Source organism: Alexandromys fortis, unplaced genomic scaffold (assembly GCF_014885135.2).
Source record: "Alexandromys fortis isolate MF-2015 unplaced genomic scaffold, M_Fortis_MF-2015_v1.1 scaffold_41, whole genome shotgun sequence".
Lineage (NCBI taxonomy): Eukaryota > Metazoa > Chordata > Mammalia > Rodentia > Cricetidae > Alexandromys > Alexandromys fortis.
In genome coordinates this window covers 664,660-680,889 of record NW_026067923.1, presented here as the reverse complement: position 1 = coordinate 680,889, position 16,230 = coordinate 664,660, and the positions used below count along the sequence as shown (strand labels likewise).

The 16,230-nt window shown below is 43.0% G+C and overlaps 1 protein-coding gene across 4 annotated transcripts in view; it reads left to right on the top strand.

Annotated features, from left to right (window-relative positions):
• Pld1 (phospholipase D1) overlaps positions 1 to 16,230 on the top strand; it is a 217,470-nt gene that overhangs the window by 178,796 nt on the left and 22,444 nt on the right. For all 4 annotated transcript variants that reach the window (XM_050142099.1, XM_050142100.1, XM_050142101.1 and 1 more), the window contains 2 exons: positions 1,578 to 1,627; positions 12,089 to 12,223. In XM_050142099.1, the coding sequence (XP_049998056.1) occupies positions 1,578 to 1,627; positions 12,089 to 12,223 (185 nt within the window). The remainder of the gene's footprint in view (positions 1 to 1,577; positions 1,628 to 12,088; positions 12,224 to 16,230) is intronic.

The following is a 16,230-nucleotide window of genomic DNA, read 5'->3' as shown; positions in this document are numbered from 1 at the left end:
TCCAGGGTCTCGGAGGGGCGCTACCTGGAAGGGAATGAGCTAAGACAGAAGAAGGAGGCCAAGCAGTTTTGTCAAAGCCTCCGTTTATTAGGGACGGGTTACAGTTTATATATGGTAAGGAATGGGGGGCAGGGCACTGGATCTTGCCGCGTGGTTCCGCGTCACGTAGGCCAGGAAGTCACAAGTTGCCACACCTGGTTCCCTGGATAGCTGGAATGTGAGGCGGGTTCCGCTAAGATTAGCAGTTAATTGGGTGAGGGGTAGGTTTTGTCAATAGAACATAACTATGGGTGTGAGGTTCTCTGCAGACTCCCCAGGGTGATGGTTCCTGTAATGATTGGGGGGAAATGGCTCCTGACAATTTCCGATGACTGTTTTTGATTTTTGAACCAGCTGGATGAAATGCACATTTGGCTGTTGTTCAGCAAATGGAACCTTTTCTTATGCAAAAGCATCTCTATTTGCTGGTGTAGGCTTGGGGAATAGCAGTCTTTCTAATTTAATTACATTCACACAGTAGGCAGATGGAACATAGAACTTTGATTTTTTCCTTTTTAATACACATTTTTATTAGCATCCAGCTCAAGTATTTTCTATTTTTATTTTTAAAGTTTTTATTAGCATATACTAATTAATCTAGTAATTAGTATAAATAAATGAATTTTCATTATAACATTTTCTTACAGGCTTACGATTTTAATCATATTTGCTCTTTGGTCCCCCTCTCCTTCAGGCCATCCCTTACCTTGTTCCCCTAGTCTTTACCTCTCCCTCCCCATCTCTCTCTCCCCCCTCCCCTCTCCCCCTCCTCTCTCCCCCTCCTCTCTCCAGTGAGCTCCACTAGAGTTCTGTGCAGTAGTAGCCTACATGACAGGTGGTTTGTGGGATCTTGAGTGTCTTCCCACGGCTACACCACTGAAGAAAATGTCTCCCTGTCTCTGACTGTGATAGCTTCGGGGGAGGGACGGCTTTGGGGCTCCTGGCTTTCCCACTATTTAGAGGCCTCCATATTTAACAGTCTTGGGGGGGCAGAACTCTTCAGCAGAGCTGGTTATTTCAAGCTTGGTTTTTCACAGTTATAGGGTTTTTTTTTTTTTTTTTTTTTTTGCTGACTTGATGGAAATAACCCAGTCTAAGGGTTGTTTTTTTTAATAATAATTTAGACTTTATAATAAATTTAAACTTTGTAATAGTCTGCTTACTTCTTGATGTTCTGACAGGAGTCTGCCCTTTTCACCTCAGAACGTAGGATGATTTTATAAATGCTCTCATGAAGACTCCTAAATCTTTGCTGTCACAAATTTTTCTAAGGGAAAGTTCATTCACAGCCCATCTCTCTTTCTGAACTCTGATCTCAGTTTTATAGCTCTCCCATTGACTCTCATCAAAATAACTGTGTCTTTTCAGTAACATTCCAAAAAAAAATCCTGCTGGGGTTTTAACTTCTGAAAATGGGCACAGAGTTGTCTCAGGAGAGCGCTTGTCCCATTTGCTTGGGTTCGGGTTACATCTCCAGGCATTGCTGTTAGACTTGGTTGCCGGACCCTCCGTAACTATGCCTTTCCAAATGTTTTCAGAACCATGTGCAGAGGCGAGAACTCCATCCTCGGACAGTTGAAGCCAGAGCGTGAGTAGTGCTTTCTTCTCTTCTGAGATTGTCCCTAGGAAGCATCAGGACATCACAGGATGAGATATGAGATGAGCTGGCAGGGTTGTTAGCTGTTTTCCTTGTCACTGTGAGAAATATCTGACAAAGCAGCCTCGGGGAAAGCTCATGGCTTGAAGGTACAATCTGTGAAGGCAGGGATGGCAGGCGGCATCTGCAGGGGTGGTCACATTGAATTCACAGGAAGCATGACAGGATCAATGCTGGTGTGCCCTTTTTCCTTTTGGTCCAGTCTGGAAGCCCCTCTCATGGAATGGTGCTGCTGACACTTAGAGTAGACCTTCCCACTTTAATTAACTTAATCTAGAAAACTCCTCCCACTCATACCTCAGATTACCATCAAATTAACTGCCATGGCATCCCTGAATGTTCACATGGTGTGCTTGCTTACAGAACACTGCTCACGCGGTGTGCTTACGGAGCACTGCTCACGTGGTGTGCTTACAGAGCACTGCTCACGTGGTGTGCTTACAGAGCACTGCTCACGTGGTGTGCTTACGGAACACTGCTCACCCGGTGTGCTTACAGAACATTGGTCACACAGGCCTCTTCATAAAATGCTCAGCTGAGGTAAACCACTCTCTCTCATTATGTTGCTCAAACCAGTGTTACAATGGAAACACCTGTGCATGAGCTGATGGGCGCTAAACAGTGGAAACATGTCTGCAATTTTTATTATTTATTTTTAGAATTCCAATGACAACTGAGGAGTGTCACAGGACTGTCTGTCTGTATTCTCAGCCTCTCCCTTACCACAACCCCGTGTGGGTCACCCCTGTCTTAAAGATGAGAAAGACAGGCGTGAGGACAGCAGGCATTTGTCACATCTATTCATGCGAAAGCCATGGTTTCTCATAGTACTTTCTTTTTTAAATTTAATCATTATTTATTTTATATTCAGACCATAGCCTCCCACTGTCTCCCGCTTCCCCCTCACTCCCTCATCAACCCACCCCTCCTGCCTGTTTGCTCAGAAAGGGGGAGCCCCCATGGGCATCAGCACAGCATGGCATATCAAGCTGCCATAAGACCAGGCATCTCCCCCTGCACTGAGTGTGAGCCTGAGGAATAGGCTCCCAAGAGCCAAAGCACCGGGGACAGCCCCTTTCCCATTGCCTGGAGTCCCACTATAGACCAAGCTACTCAACTGTCCCATGTAGGCTCCCTGGTTGTTGGTTCAGAGTTCCCATGAGCCAGGCTAGTTGTTTCTGTGGATTTTCCTCAAATGTCCCTATCCCTCTGGATCCTACAACCTCTCTTCCCTCTCCTCAGCAGAACTCCCCAAGCTCGGCCCAGTATTTGGCCTTGAGTCTCTGCCTCTGCCTCCATCAGTCACTGGATGAAGGGCTCTCTGATGACAACCTGGGTAGTCACCAAGCCCATCACAGGGGATGACGTGTTCAGACTATGCATCCCTTGCTGCCAGGAGAATTAGCTGGGGCCACCTTGTAGACTCACGGGAGTTTCCCTTGCATCAGGTTTCTTTACCTGCCTCATAAAACCCCTCTGCCCATCCCCAAACCTGATCCTTCAAGTTCCCATCCCCACCCACCCCAATCCACCCAGGAGATCTCCTCAATTTCCCCTTCCCAGGAGATCTGTGTATCCCTCTTGGACTCTCCTTGTTACCTGCCTGTTTGAGTCTGTGGATTGTAGCGTGGTTATCCTTTACAGCTAATGTCCACTTATGAGTGAGTGCATACCTTGTTTGTCTTTCTGGGTCTGGGTTACCTCACTCAGGATGATTATTTTTTTCTAGATGCATCCATTTACCTGAAAATTTCTTGATGTCATTGTTTTTAACATCTAAGTAATGTTCCATTGTATAATGTACCACATTTTTTTTTTAATCCTTTTTTTAGTTGAGGGGCATCTAGGTTGTTTCCAGGTTCTGGCTATTACAAATAAAGGTGCTATGAACATAGTTGAACAAGTTTCTTTGTAGCATGATTGAGCAGCCTTCGAGTATATGACCAAGAGTAATATAGCTGGGTCTTGAGGTAGATTGATTCCTATTTTTCTGAGAAGCTGATATATGATTTCCAAGTTTACATTACCACAATCAGTGGAGGAGTGTTCCCCTTGCTCTACATCCTCTCCAGCATAAGTTGTCATCTGTGTTTTTGATCTTAGCCATTCTGACAGGTTAAAGATGGAATCTCAGAGTCGTTTTGATTTGCATTCCCTGATGGCCAAGGATGCTGAACATTTCTTTAAGTGTTTCTCTGCAATTTGAGATTATTCTGTTGAGAGGTCTGTACCCTATTTTTTTTTTTAAATTGAATTACTTAGTTTTTTGTGTCTAGTTTAGTTTCTTGAGTTCTTTATGTCTTTTGGAGACCAACCCTCTGTCAAATGTGGGGTTGGTGAAGATTTTTTCCCATTCTGTAGGCTCATGTTGTCCTATTGACAGAGTTTTTGCCTTTCAGAAGCATCTCAGTTTTACGAAGTCCCATTTATTATCAACCTTAGTGTCTGTGCTACTGGTGTTTTGTTCAGGAAGTTGTCTCCTGTGCCAATATGTTCAAAGCTGTTTTCCACTTTCTTTTCTATCAGGTTCAATGTGACAGAATTTATGTTGAGGTTTTTGATCTATTTGGACTTAAGTTTTCTGCAAGGTGATAGATGTGGATCTATTTGCATTCTTCTACATGTTGACATCCCGTTATGCTAGCACCATTTGTTGAAGATGCTTTCTTTTTTCCATTGTATAGTTTTGGCTTCTTTATCAAAATCAAGTGTCCATAGGTATGTGGATTTATGTCTGGGTCTTCAATTTGATTCCATTGATCAATGTGTCTGTTTTTATGATAATACCATGCTGTTTTTATTACTATAGCTTTGTAGTAGAGCTTGAAGCCAGGGATAGTGATACCTCCACAATTTCTTTTATTATACAGAATTGTTTTGGCTATTCTGGGGTTTTTGTTTTTCCATATGTAATTGAGTATTGTTTTTTTAAAGATATTTATTTATTTATTTATTTATTTATTTATCATGTTTACAACATTCTGCCTCAATGTATGCCCGCACGCCAGAGGAGGGCACCAGATCTCAGTACAGATGGTTGTGATCCACCATGTGGTTGCTGGGAATTGAACTCAGGACCTCTGGAAGAGCAGCCAGTGCTCTTAACCACTGAGCCATCTCTCCAGCCCATGTAATTGAGTATTGTTATTTCAAGATCTGTAAAGAATTGTGTTGGAATTTTGATGGGAATTGTGTTTGAAACTGTAGATGGATTTTGGTAAGATAGCTATTTATACTATGTTAATCCTACTGATCCAAGAGCTCATAGTTCTTTCTTACAACCTATACCATGACCATGTTCCATAATGAGACAACTGTGGATGAGGAAGGAAACAAACCAAGGTATCACCTTTCACTGTTTCAGTTCTTGTACATTCTTAAGTGGAGGAGAGAAAAAGAAAAAAGAGTGAGAGAAAAATGTTTGCTCATCATATATAATAGGGACTATCCAGACTATGCAAAAAAATTCTTATAACTCAGTAATGAGCAAAGTTAGCTCATTTTAAAAATATCTAAATAGACTAAATAGACATTTGATTTCAAAGAAGATACAGAGATAACTAATAAATACATGAAATAGGCTCAAAATCATTAGCCATTGCAGAAAACCAAATGAAACCACAATAAGATACAACTTCACACACTCTAGGGTGGCTAAAATAGTAATCAGGTATTGGCAAGGATGTACAAATAATGGAACCCAAACCCTCACGCATTGCTGTTGGGAATGCAATTGCTACAGTGTCCTTTGAAAGCAGATCGGTAGTTCCTCAGAGGCTAGACAGAGTTCAATATGTGCCAGAAATTCTCTTTATAGAAAATGCATCTATGCAAAAGTTGCACATGTGTGCTCATAGTTAAAATAGGCAAACCATGTAATGTTCAATAGCTGATCAATGTATAAATTGTATGAGCATGTGTGCACACACACAAAGGCCAGAAAAACACATTGGGTATTCTGTTCCGTCATGCTTTGTCCATCATAATGATGAGGTAGTGTTGATAAATGATAAGAAAGAATTAAATAAATGGTCTGTGGTAAAATATGAACAGACCATGTAAGTACTGGGCTCACTGAAAGAAGCCAGGCACAAGAGGCCATGTACTGTATGGTTACACTTTTTATGGAATGTCTTCAGTAGGCAAATCTGTATCAATAGAAAGTTCTATAGTGGTTGCTAAGGTCTGGGAGTAGCTATGATCAGATACCAATTAGATGGGCATGGGGGTATAAAAATACCTTAAAATTAAGTATTTGGTGACGGTTATACAACTTTGTCAATATACATTTTGTTTGTTTTTTTGAGACAGGGTTTCTCTGTGTAGCTTTGGTGCCTGTCCTGGAACTCACTCTGTAGCCCAGACTGGCCTCAAACTCACAGAGATCCTGCCTGTCTCTGCCTCCCAAGTGCTGGGATAAAAGGCGTGTGCCAAAACCACAAATCTACTTTTTAAAAAATCTACTGAACTGGACCTGGGAATGCAGATCAATTGGCACAGGACTTGGCTGGCGTATTTAAAGCCCTAGGTTCAATCCCAGAGCCACATAAACCAAGTAAAGTTGTGCACAGCTGTAATCTGAGCACCCAGAAAATAGAGGGAGGGTCTGAAGCGCAAGGTCATTCTTAGGCGTACAGCCTGTTCAAGGACAATTTGGGATGCAGGCAAGATGAATCTCAAAAAAAAAAAAAAAAAATCTGCCTAAAACAAAAAAATCTGTGAGGTGTGCCAGTGCACAACTCTGATCCCAGCACTTGGGAGTTGCAAAATAGCCTGGTCTACAAAGTGAGGCCCTGTCTCAAACAAATAAACAAACACACACACACACACACACACACACACAACCATCTATTGAACTGTATACCTGCTGAGCAAGCACCCAGTCACTGAACCCACAATCCCAGCCCAGTAGTGTGCAGTTAAAAAGGGAAATTCCATGCCATGGAAGTAGCTATGGATTTTTATGACCTTTTTGGAGGGTTGTAGCATGTAGCTGGATGTGGTGATGTGCACTTTAAACCCAGCACTTGGGAGGCAGAGGGAAGCAGGCAGATCTCTGTGAGTTCAAAGCCAGTTTGGTCCAGGAGAGCCAGAGCTATGTAGTGAGACTCTATCACCCCCAATTAAATAGATAGATAAATAAATAAATGGGTTTAACGTTCCCCATAGCAGCTGTTCTCAGCCTTCCTAATCCTGTGATCCTTTAATATAGTTCCTTATGCTGTGGTGACCCCCAACCATAAAATTATTTTTGTTGTCACTTCATAGCTATAACTTGTCATTATTATGAATTGTAATGTAAATATCTGATATGCAGGCTATTTGCTATGCAACCCCAAAGGGGTCGTGGCCCACAGGTTGGGAACCATTGTCCTGCATGTGTTTTTACAGGCACACACATGTCTATCAGTGCTGTGTATTTAGGAAGTTTTCGCTGACAATCTCTTCAGACCTAGTCACAGGAGTCACCTAATTGTACCCAGGGGAGAGCAGATGTCCCAGAGTGTCACCTTGATCTCTATGGGTTGACGAATCAGTCTATAAAAGACATATTGATAAAAGAATAAGAAAGTCATCCTGCACTGTCTGACGGGGGTTTGGAAGGTGACGTGAGGTTATAGGCAAGTCAGGAATCAAAGCAAGCTCATTCTTTCCTTTCTCAGCTGTGAAAACGTCCTGAGCTTAATATAAAGCACTTTCTTTGGCTCAGACCCTTTTTTTTTTTTTTTTTTTTTGCCTTTGCCATTCAGAGGAAATAGATTGGATTTTAACGCAAGAAACAATTTCAATGGCAAGCCCGCTTAGGGGAACATTTCTAAGCACCCTGGGAACAAGTCAAAATAAGGTCTCTCTGTGGGGGAATGTTCATTTTCTGAACAGGGCGAGGAAAGATTAATTACAGAGTGACCTTTTCTGAAGCAAAGGGTCCTGGTGTTGGGTTCTGTCTTGTTAGTGCTGGTGGTTTTAGAGCCCCAGTGGCCTGCTCTCTGATTGGGTGGAGGACTGCAGTGCCCAGAGGCAAGAGCTCAGTTATTCTGAATAACAAAACCGGCTGTGAGGAAGTGAAATTCCCTGAAAATGATTCCAGTTCCAGCCAGTCTCTGAACCTACTATATTCTGGAAACCTAGGATCCAGTTTAAAGCCTTTCCTTATCATTTTCATAATTTTTCTGAATTATAATTTTTTAGGGCCAAATAAACTAGTGACCAGGGGTATTTGAGCAGGATTATACATACACAGATACCCCAAACTCCACTTTTAAGTAATAAGCCTGTGATACTTCTTGGTGGTTTTCTGTTTTTGTTTTCATTGTTGTTTTACCAAAATTGCCTTGTAAACGTGTGGCGGGCTTGTGGAGCCCACTTCCTTCTGGTGTGCAGACAGCAGTGTCAACCACGGTCCTGGAGGGTTGTCTGCTGAGCCTCATATCCCAAGACACTTCAGCTAGGAACCCCCAGGACTTGTCTTTCCCTTTTGTCACGATGGTGTTTTGTTTTCTGTGTTGTTCCCACTGTAGCTTGGGGACATCACATTAGCACTTGTTTCCTGTGAAGTCAGTTTTCCTCACAGAATAAAACACCAGTTTGTTTTTGCTTGTCTTTCTTCGTGGGAGCACAAGAGGTGTGAGGCAGGGTTCATTGCTGTCACAGGTGCGCACTGGTTGTATCTGCTAGGTCACATTGAGATTATCCATTATTCTAGCTGTAGGAGGCCCACACCACCTAGCAAGAACTTTTTCTCTTGCCTTGTTCCTCTCTCCTCCCCCTCACCCCACACCCCCATACCCTGTCTCCCTTTCTTTTTTCTTTCCTTTTTGCTCTTCTTCTCCTTCTCCTCCTTCTTCCTTTTCCCTGCCTTCTCCCTTCTCCTCCTTCCATCTTCCTTCTTCTTCCTCCCCCTCTTCCTTTGGAATCTGTACTGTGAGCTTTCTCTTCAGGGCATTTTCCACTTTCTGAGCTGCACTGTTGGAGTGAGGCAGAGGAGAAGGTGGTGTGCACTGTGGGTTGGGCATCCCTGATTGACAAGCGCTTGGACGATAGGCCCTAGGCCTGCTGTGGAATGGTGCACACCTGAGCCTCAGACAGCATTGCACATTTTAGAATCCATGCGCTGGCAAGTAGTCAATATAACCCATCTGCTAAAAACGATGTTGAAAGACTTCGGAATCTTAGTAGAACGTATTCATTGCATTATTACTGGTGGAGGACACGTGCCCCACCTCACATGGAGAAGTCAGAGGACCGCGTTCAGGAGTCAGTTCTCCTTCCACCTTTCCATGCGTCCCAGGGATTGAATGCAGGTTTGTGAGGCAATAGCCTTTATCCACGGTGACATCACTCTGAACCATGATAGGACAATTTCTGGGCTCTATCTGTCCTTTCATCCTGTGTTTCTATATGCTGGCATTTTACCTCTTCCCCTCTTTTCCAGTCTCTTCCTTCTCCATTGCACTCCACTTCTCTCCCCTTCCTGTCCTCCTTTTAACTTCCCCAGGACCTTAAACCCCTCCACAAACCATCCTCCACGGAACCACATGCCTCTAGCAAGTCCTCTGAAATAGGTGTACACCTGTGTACACTGAGTAGTTCTGTTTAACATAGCTTGGGAGCTTTTAATAGGAAAATCCCTGCTTAAAAATCTACAGAGCTAGTTCCAGGACAGGCTCCAAAGCCACAGAGAAACCCTGTCTCGAAAAACAAACAAACAAACAAACAAAAATGTGCTTTGGCAAAGGCTTTTCTCTATGGTTCCACTGAAAATCTGCTTTATATCTTAAAATGTTATACTCTGGGTCACAAGCCCAGATGATAGAGAGAAATCCAAAGTTCAGGCACCATGGCCTTGAGTAATGATGATGACGTCAAGCTGTGCAGCACAGCACTTATGATGCACAACACAGTGATGGTGACACATAGCACAGTGATGGTGACATGCAGTGCAGTGATGGTGACGTGCAACACAGTGATGGTGTCGTGCAACACAGTGATGGTGACGTGCAGCGCAGTGATGGTGACGTGCAGCGCAGTGATGGTGACGTGCAGCGCAGTGATGGTGACAGAGAAATGTAGACTATAAAAATTAGGAATTTTAGAAATATTTTCCCAGAATTTTATGGACATAAAGGACTTCAAAGAGGACACAATCCCTTCTTTTGAATCAGAGGAGATTTTTGTTTGTTTTTTGTTTTTATTCCAAACAGGATTTTTTTCTTGTAGCTCTGGCTTTCCTGGAACTTAGAGATCCTCCTGCCTCTGCTTCCTGAGTGCTGGAATTACAGGCATGTGCCACCATTGCCTGGCCAGAGGAGGTTTTCTAAAGGAAATAATGGTCCAGGCTGGGTCCAGTCATCTGCAAAATTCATGCTCAAGAAATATGATATTAAGTTACAAAAATTGTCCCTCACTACAAAAAAAAAAAAAAGAACCCTAGTGTTTTTATGTATGGTTTTGATTTTTGTGTTGGGCCTTGTTCATAGCTGTCCTAGGGCTCATGTAACCTGCTGGCTGCAGGTTAAACACACCTGGGACATAAAGATTGTTCTAATGTAACATTAACATGTGGGGTGTGGAATTTGTGAGTGCTAAATGATTCTAGACCTTGCAGAAAGGTCTTTTACATGTGAAGCACCAATATACCGACACAGCCCCTTTTGGCAGCCAGGGCTCTGAGATCATTGTGTACATCTGAGAAGGTGATCTCTCAGGGAAGAACTCCCTGTGCACTTAGGAATGGATTTCCTCCCAAGATACCTGCACTTAATAGAGCATCCATGGCAAAGTAGACAAAATAAGTAACAAATGAGAAGCTCAGCAAAAGAAAAATCAGTTACTGCTGGGTCTGTTACTATATTTCCTAACCTCCTACGACACAGTCTCCAATCTTCCTTCTGTTTGAAAGCATGACAGCTTGGCCCCTCTCCCTTTGTTCTGAGTCTAACTGTGAGGGAGGGGACATGAAACCTTGTGGTGAACACTCAGACCATGGTATTAACTATAGTTTGGTGTGGAATGCGGGATGCAGTCCCTGTCTCATGGCAAGACGAGCGAGCAGCTATTTTACAGAACAAGCCTGGTACCTTTCGCTCCACACAAGGATCTCCCCGTGTCGAACATAATAAAGCACATTTCCTTTTCCTAATGTTAGCGATCTGGACGGGAGAGTTTTGACAATTGCATACATGTATATAATGTGTTTTCACCTTTTATTACCCTCGCTCATCTCCTCCTCCCCAACCAATCCCATTCCTGCTTTCATATTAGATTTTTAGTGACTCATTGAAATTAATTAGCATTGTTGGCAGGAACATAGGCAACTATGCAGTGGCTACACCACTGATGAAAATGGCTTCTCTTTCTCCAGCAACCAGTAAGTGCCAGTAGCTTTTCAGGGAAGACAGAGCTCTCATGAGACCTTCCTCCACCTATAACGGAATGCTGGTAGGTCCCCTTCCTGTCCAGGTAGCTACAGTTGCTGTGAGTAGCCAGGCCATGAAGCCAACAGCTCCCAACCCTCCTCCCCATCCTGGGGGAGGGTTATGTAACTGGCAACATTTCTATGCCCTCGGCCAACTTAACTGCCATCTAGTGCTGACTATGCTACATTCAGTGATCTTGACAGGCCCTTGTGCTCCCGCTTAAACTGCCAACAGGTGTCATTTGAGACAGTGCAGCTGTGACACTGGGATCTTGTTTTGTCGTTTCTGCCTCCACTCCTCTTTAACTCACCAAATTGTGACATGCTCAGATCGGAGTCCATTTCTAGATTGCCTCAGCCAAAGACAGAAGACACTGAAGTATTATTTTCTTTAATGGTACTTACTGTCCTAGTCAGCTTTGGTGACATAGCCTAGAGTCATCTAAGAAGGGAATCTTAACTGAGGAGTTGCTCACCTCATGTTGACCTGTGGACGGATCTATGAGGGGCCTTTACTGTAATTGATGTAGTGAGCCCAGTCCACTGTAGGCTGCACCAACCCTGGGTGGTGCTTCTGGGATAGATAGGAAAAGAGCTAAGCCTGAGCAGGAAACAAGCCAGGGAGCGAGCTAGCAAGCATCGTTCCTCTGGTCGCTGCTTTAAGCGCCCGCCTTGAGTTCCTGCCCCGACCTCCCTTAGGGATGGACTGTGACGTGGAAGGATAAGTCACATAAACCCTCTCCTCCCCACAGTGGCTTCTGGGTGTTGTGTCACAGCAACCTCATAAGACTAGGACACTCATTCAGTTATCAATATTAGTTCCTTCCATCATAAAAATGTCCTGGTTAAATTTTGCCAAAGATATTATAGATTGTATATAAATAACCTGCTTAAAGTGGTAGATTATTTAGTCAACGTTGGTGTGCCTTTGTTGGACATGGTCATGTTGATTTTCGCATTTTCTTTCTGATTTGCAGTTGGTAATCAGTGGATAAACTACATATCGTTTTGTGGCCTGAGAACACACGCAGAGCTGGAGGGGAACCTGGTCACCGAGCTCATCTATGTCCACAGCAAGCTGCTCATTGCTGATGACAACACGGTTATTATTGGTAAGTGTGTGGGCTGTGCCGTGCTTCTTGTCAACTGGCCCTGCTTTCCCATGCTTCCTTGGCTGTTGAGATTTGTCATGTAACACCCAAACTCTTTCGGAGACAGTCGTTTTCTTTTGCATCCTTGCTGACCTGTGTTTTGTTGCCTTTGATTTTTACTCTATACAGAACCAGAGATCTAGAACAATGGCGGGACTTTGTGCATGTCACAGTGTTTAAAGCGGGGCTGAGGCCACACAGCCATTCATCTGCCTGATCTCACGGATCCTTTTAAAAATGTTTACTTTTTGTTTGGTTGTTTGGATGATTGACGTTGTGCATGCTAGGCATTTTTGTGTGGAAGTCAGAGGCCAGCTTAAATGAGTTTCCACCAAGAGGGTCCTGGGGATCGAACTCCAATCTGTAGTCTTGGCAGCAAGTGCTGAGCCATGGCACTAGCCCTCATTTTATTAATTCATTATTACTCCCTTATTTTTATTTGAGTCCAAGTGCCTAGATTTCTGGGGTTGGGAGGAGAGGAAATCAGCAAGGAAAGTATTTCAAGCATGATGTGTGTGGTCTGTGTTTATCATCTGACCTCCTCTACAGATCCAGGGTCAGGGATCAATCAGGCCAGAAGGATGCTAAAGACTTACTGTCGGTGCACATACCAGTATGTTTTCTAATGTTTATGTTTTGAATACTCTCAGTCATAGTGTGGAACTGTCAGCTTTGCTGATATGGGTGGAGGTAGAGAAAGCATTGTGTTTTAGTGAAATGGTATAGCCCTGTTTTAAGATCAAGGTCCTTCTCGAATCATACAAGGTGCACTTCTATATGCTACCTTCTCTCACTGGTTCAGGAGAGGGGCATGCACATGCTGGATTGGAACTTCTGGGACAGAGGGGTGGACATCCAGCTTCCTTCGGTTTCAGACACACTGAACATCCTGCGTTAACATCATTGGACTGTTTTTCATTTAATATTGTCACATGAATTACTGGAAAAGTGGATGAGATACAGAAAATTAATAACCCACCCTAGCTAGTGTTTCTATTGCTGTGATGAAACACCATAACCAAGTTGGGAAGGAAAGGGTTTATTTGGCTTAAACTTCCACATTGTAGTCTATCACTGAAGGAAGCCAGTATAGGAACTCAAACAGGGCAGGAACTTGAAGGCAGGAGCTGATTCAGAGGCCATGGAGGAGTGCTGCCTGCTTCCTGAATTGCTCAACATGGCTTGCTCAGCCTCCTTTCTTATAGATCCCAGGACTAGATGCCCAGACCCAGGACCACCACCTATAATGGACTGGGCCTTCCCATCAATCACTAACCAAGAAAACTCACTACAACCAGATTTTATGGGGTCGTTTTCTCAATCGAGGTCCCTCCTTTCAGATGACTCTACCTCGTGTCATGGTGACATAAAACTAGCCAGCATATAATCGCTCTGAAAACTGAGTGGTCGGTGTGTACGTGCCTGCGTGCATGTCTATGTGTGCGTGTCTGTGCGTGTGTGAACTTTGTTACCAGTAGAGATGGTACATGAAACTGCTAAGAACTCTGCTCATCTGTTTTAAACAAAACATTGCTTCTCAGCTGTATTAATTCCCTAGTCTTCAAGAAGCTAAATGCCATGAAGTATTTTGACACTTTTTTGACAATTATATGCCCTTTTCATCTCTAGCCTCACTGAGAAAATAAAAAAAAAAGTCTCATAACTAGCAGAAATGAGATGCCTTATCTGGAATATTCTTTGGGAAAAGGGTAATTCTGAAGCAAGAAAATATACACAGATCAGTGTACATATATGTGTATAGATTCATACATGTATGAATATACATGTAAAAATAGCTTGAATATCTGTATATATATATATATATACATATATATATATATACATAGGGATAAAGACTAGAGAAATTGATTCTTTTAATATTTGTGCCCAACAGTTTTTTAAGAAAGCATCCTATCCCAATGTCCGTTACTCAAAAGCAATGGTTCTCAACTTGTGGATCACAGTCCCCAGGTTTGAACAACTCTCTTACAGGTGTCATTTAAAACAATCAGAAAACACAGATATTTACATTATGATTTAAACAGCAAAATTGCAATTGTGAAGTAGCAATGAAAATAATTTTATGGTCGAGGGGAGGGGTCACCACAGCATGAGGTATTAAAGGGTCACAGCACAGGTAAGATTGTGAGAACCACAGCAGTTGATCTCAACTTGTGGGTCACAACCCCCAGAGATGAACAACCTTTCACTGGTGTCACTAAGACAATGAGACAACACAAATGTTTATATTATGATTCATAACAGTAGCAAAATTACAATTGTGACGTAGCAACGAAAATAATTTTATAGTTAAGGGGAGGAGTCATCACAGTATGAGGTCATATCACTAGGAAGCTTGAGAATCATTGCTCTATAGAGACTTATTACACTGAACAAAACATGACTCCAAATAGATCAAAGACCTCAACATAAAACCAGATAAATGGATGGAGATGAAAAAAAATCATCCTGAGTGAGGTAGCCCAGATCCGAAAAGATAATAATGTGTATTCACTTATAAGTGAATGTTAGCTGTTAAGTCTTCAATAAGCAGGCTACAATTCATATAACCATGGAAGTTAGGTACAGAGTAAAGGGCTAGAGGGCAGGGATGGATCTCCCGAGGAAAGGAAAGATCATAAAATAAATACATCATTATGGATGGACAAGGTGGGGGACTAGAATGAGGAGTAAATGAGGAGGGAAGAAAGAGATGGAGATGGAAGGAATACAGGGAGGGACACCTAAAACTAGGGCCATTTGAGGGATACTATGGAAACCTAATACACTAGAAAGTTTCCAAAATTTGTTCACATATGAAGGTGATCTGATTGAAAATCCAAATAATGGGGAAAATGGAACCCCAACCGGGCATCTCTCACCATCAAATGAAGCCTCTAGTTTTGGGAATAAGTTACTTTTAGTTGATTTTTTTTGGCCCATGAGAACCCTCAAACAACCCAGGCTATTGCCAAGGCTGTTGATTGGTCTCTACAAACTGATAATAAAGCCCTTTTGCTGAACATAACAACTACACAACTCCTTGAACAAGGAAAAGTCAAGTTGGTGCCTTCCTAGAGCCTTCAGCCCTATGGACTAGTGTTCATGGTACTGGAAGGTACTCTGCATGCTGCCAGAGGAAAAAGGCAAGCACCAGTGACATAAAGCATGTGGGAATAACCAACTAATATCTGATTGGATTTAAGGCCCACTCCATGAGAAAGAAGCATATCCAAGGCTGCTTGAGGAGCCAAGAACCTAAGACTAGATAGGAGTTAGGGCAAAACCACATACTCGCTGTGGAACAAACTGTAAAGATTTGTCACTCGAATTGGTTTAATAAAACACTGATTGACCAGTTGCCAGCCAGATGCAGGCAGAGCAGGAGATGAACATGTCATGCTAATAACAGTACTGCCACATGGCAGAGCATAAATAAGGCATATGGGTCAACTTAAAATATAAGCGCTAGTTAGTAATAAGCCTGAGCTAATGGTTGAGCATTTATAAGTAATATTAAGTCTCTGAGTCAGTTATTTGGGAAGTGACCAGTGGGTATTTGGGAACAGGCGGTCAGGAGAGAAACATCTGATGATAAATACAACTGTTCTGATAAATGACCATGGCAGTAAAATGACACCTAGTGACATTTTGCTATAAACTCCCTCCTGCAGCTGGACAATGTGCAGACAATGAGAGACACTAAAACACTCAGTCTTAATTGGGATGTCTCCATCAGGCCCCTCCCTCTAGGCTCAGGGACCCCTGCAGAAGAGGAGGTTGAAAGATAGTTAAGGGTCAATGGGGACGGAGGACACAAGGACACAGTGATTTCCAGACTCCACAGGACTGATACACGTGAGTGCACAGAGACACTGGCAGCATGCGCTGGCCTGTGCAGGTCTGAGCCAGCTGGGTCCCAGCACTGAAAGAGAAAGTGAACACAAGCCCACAGCCCTAGCCCAGAG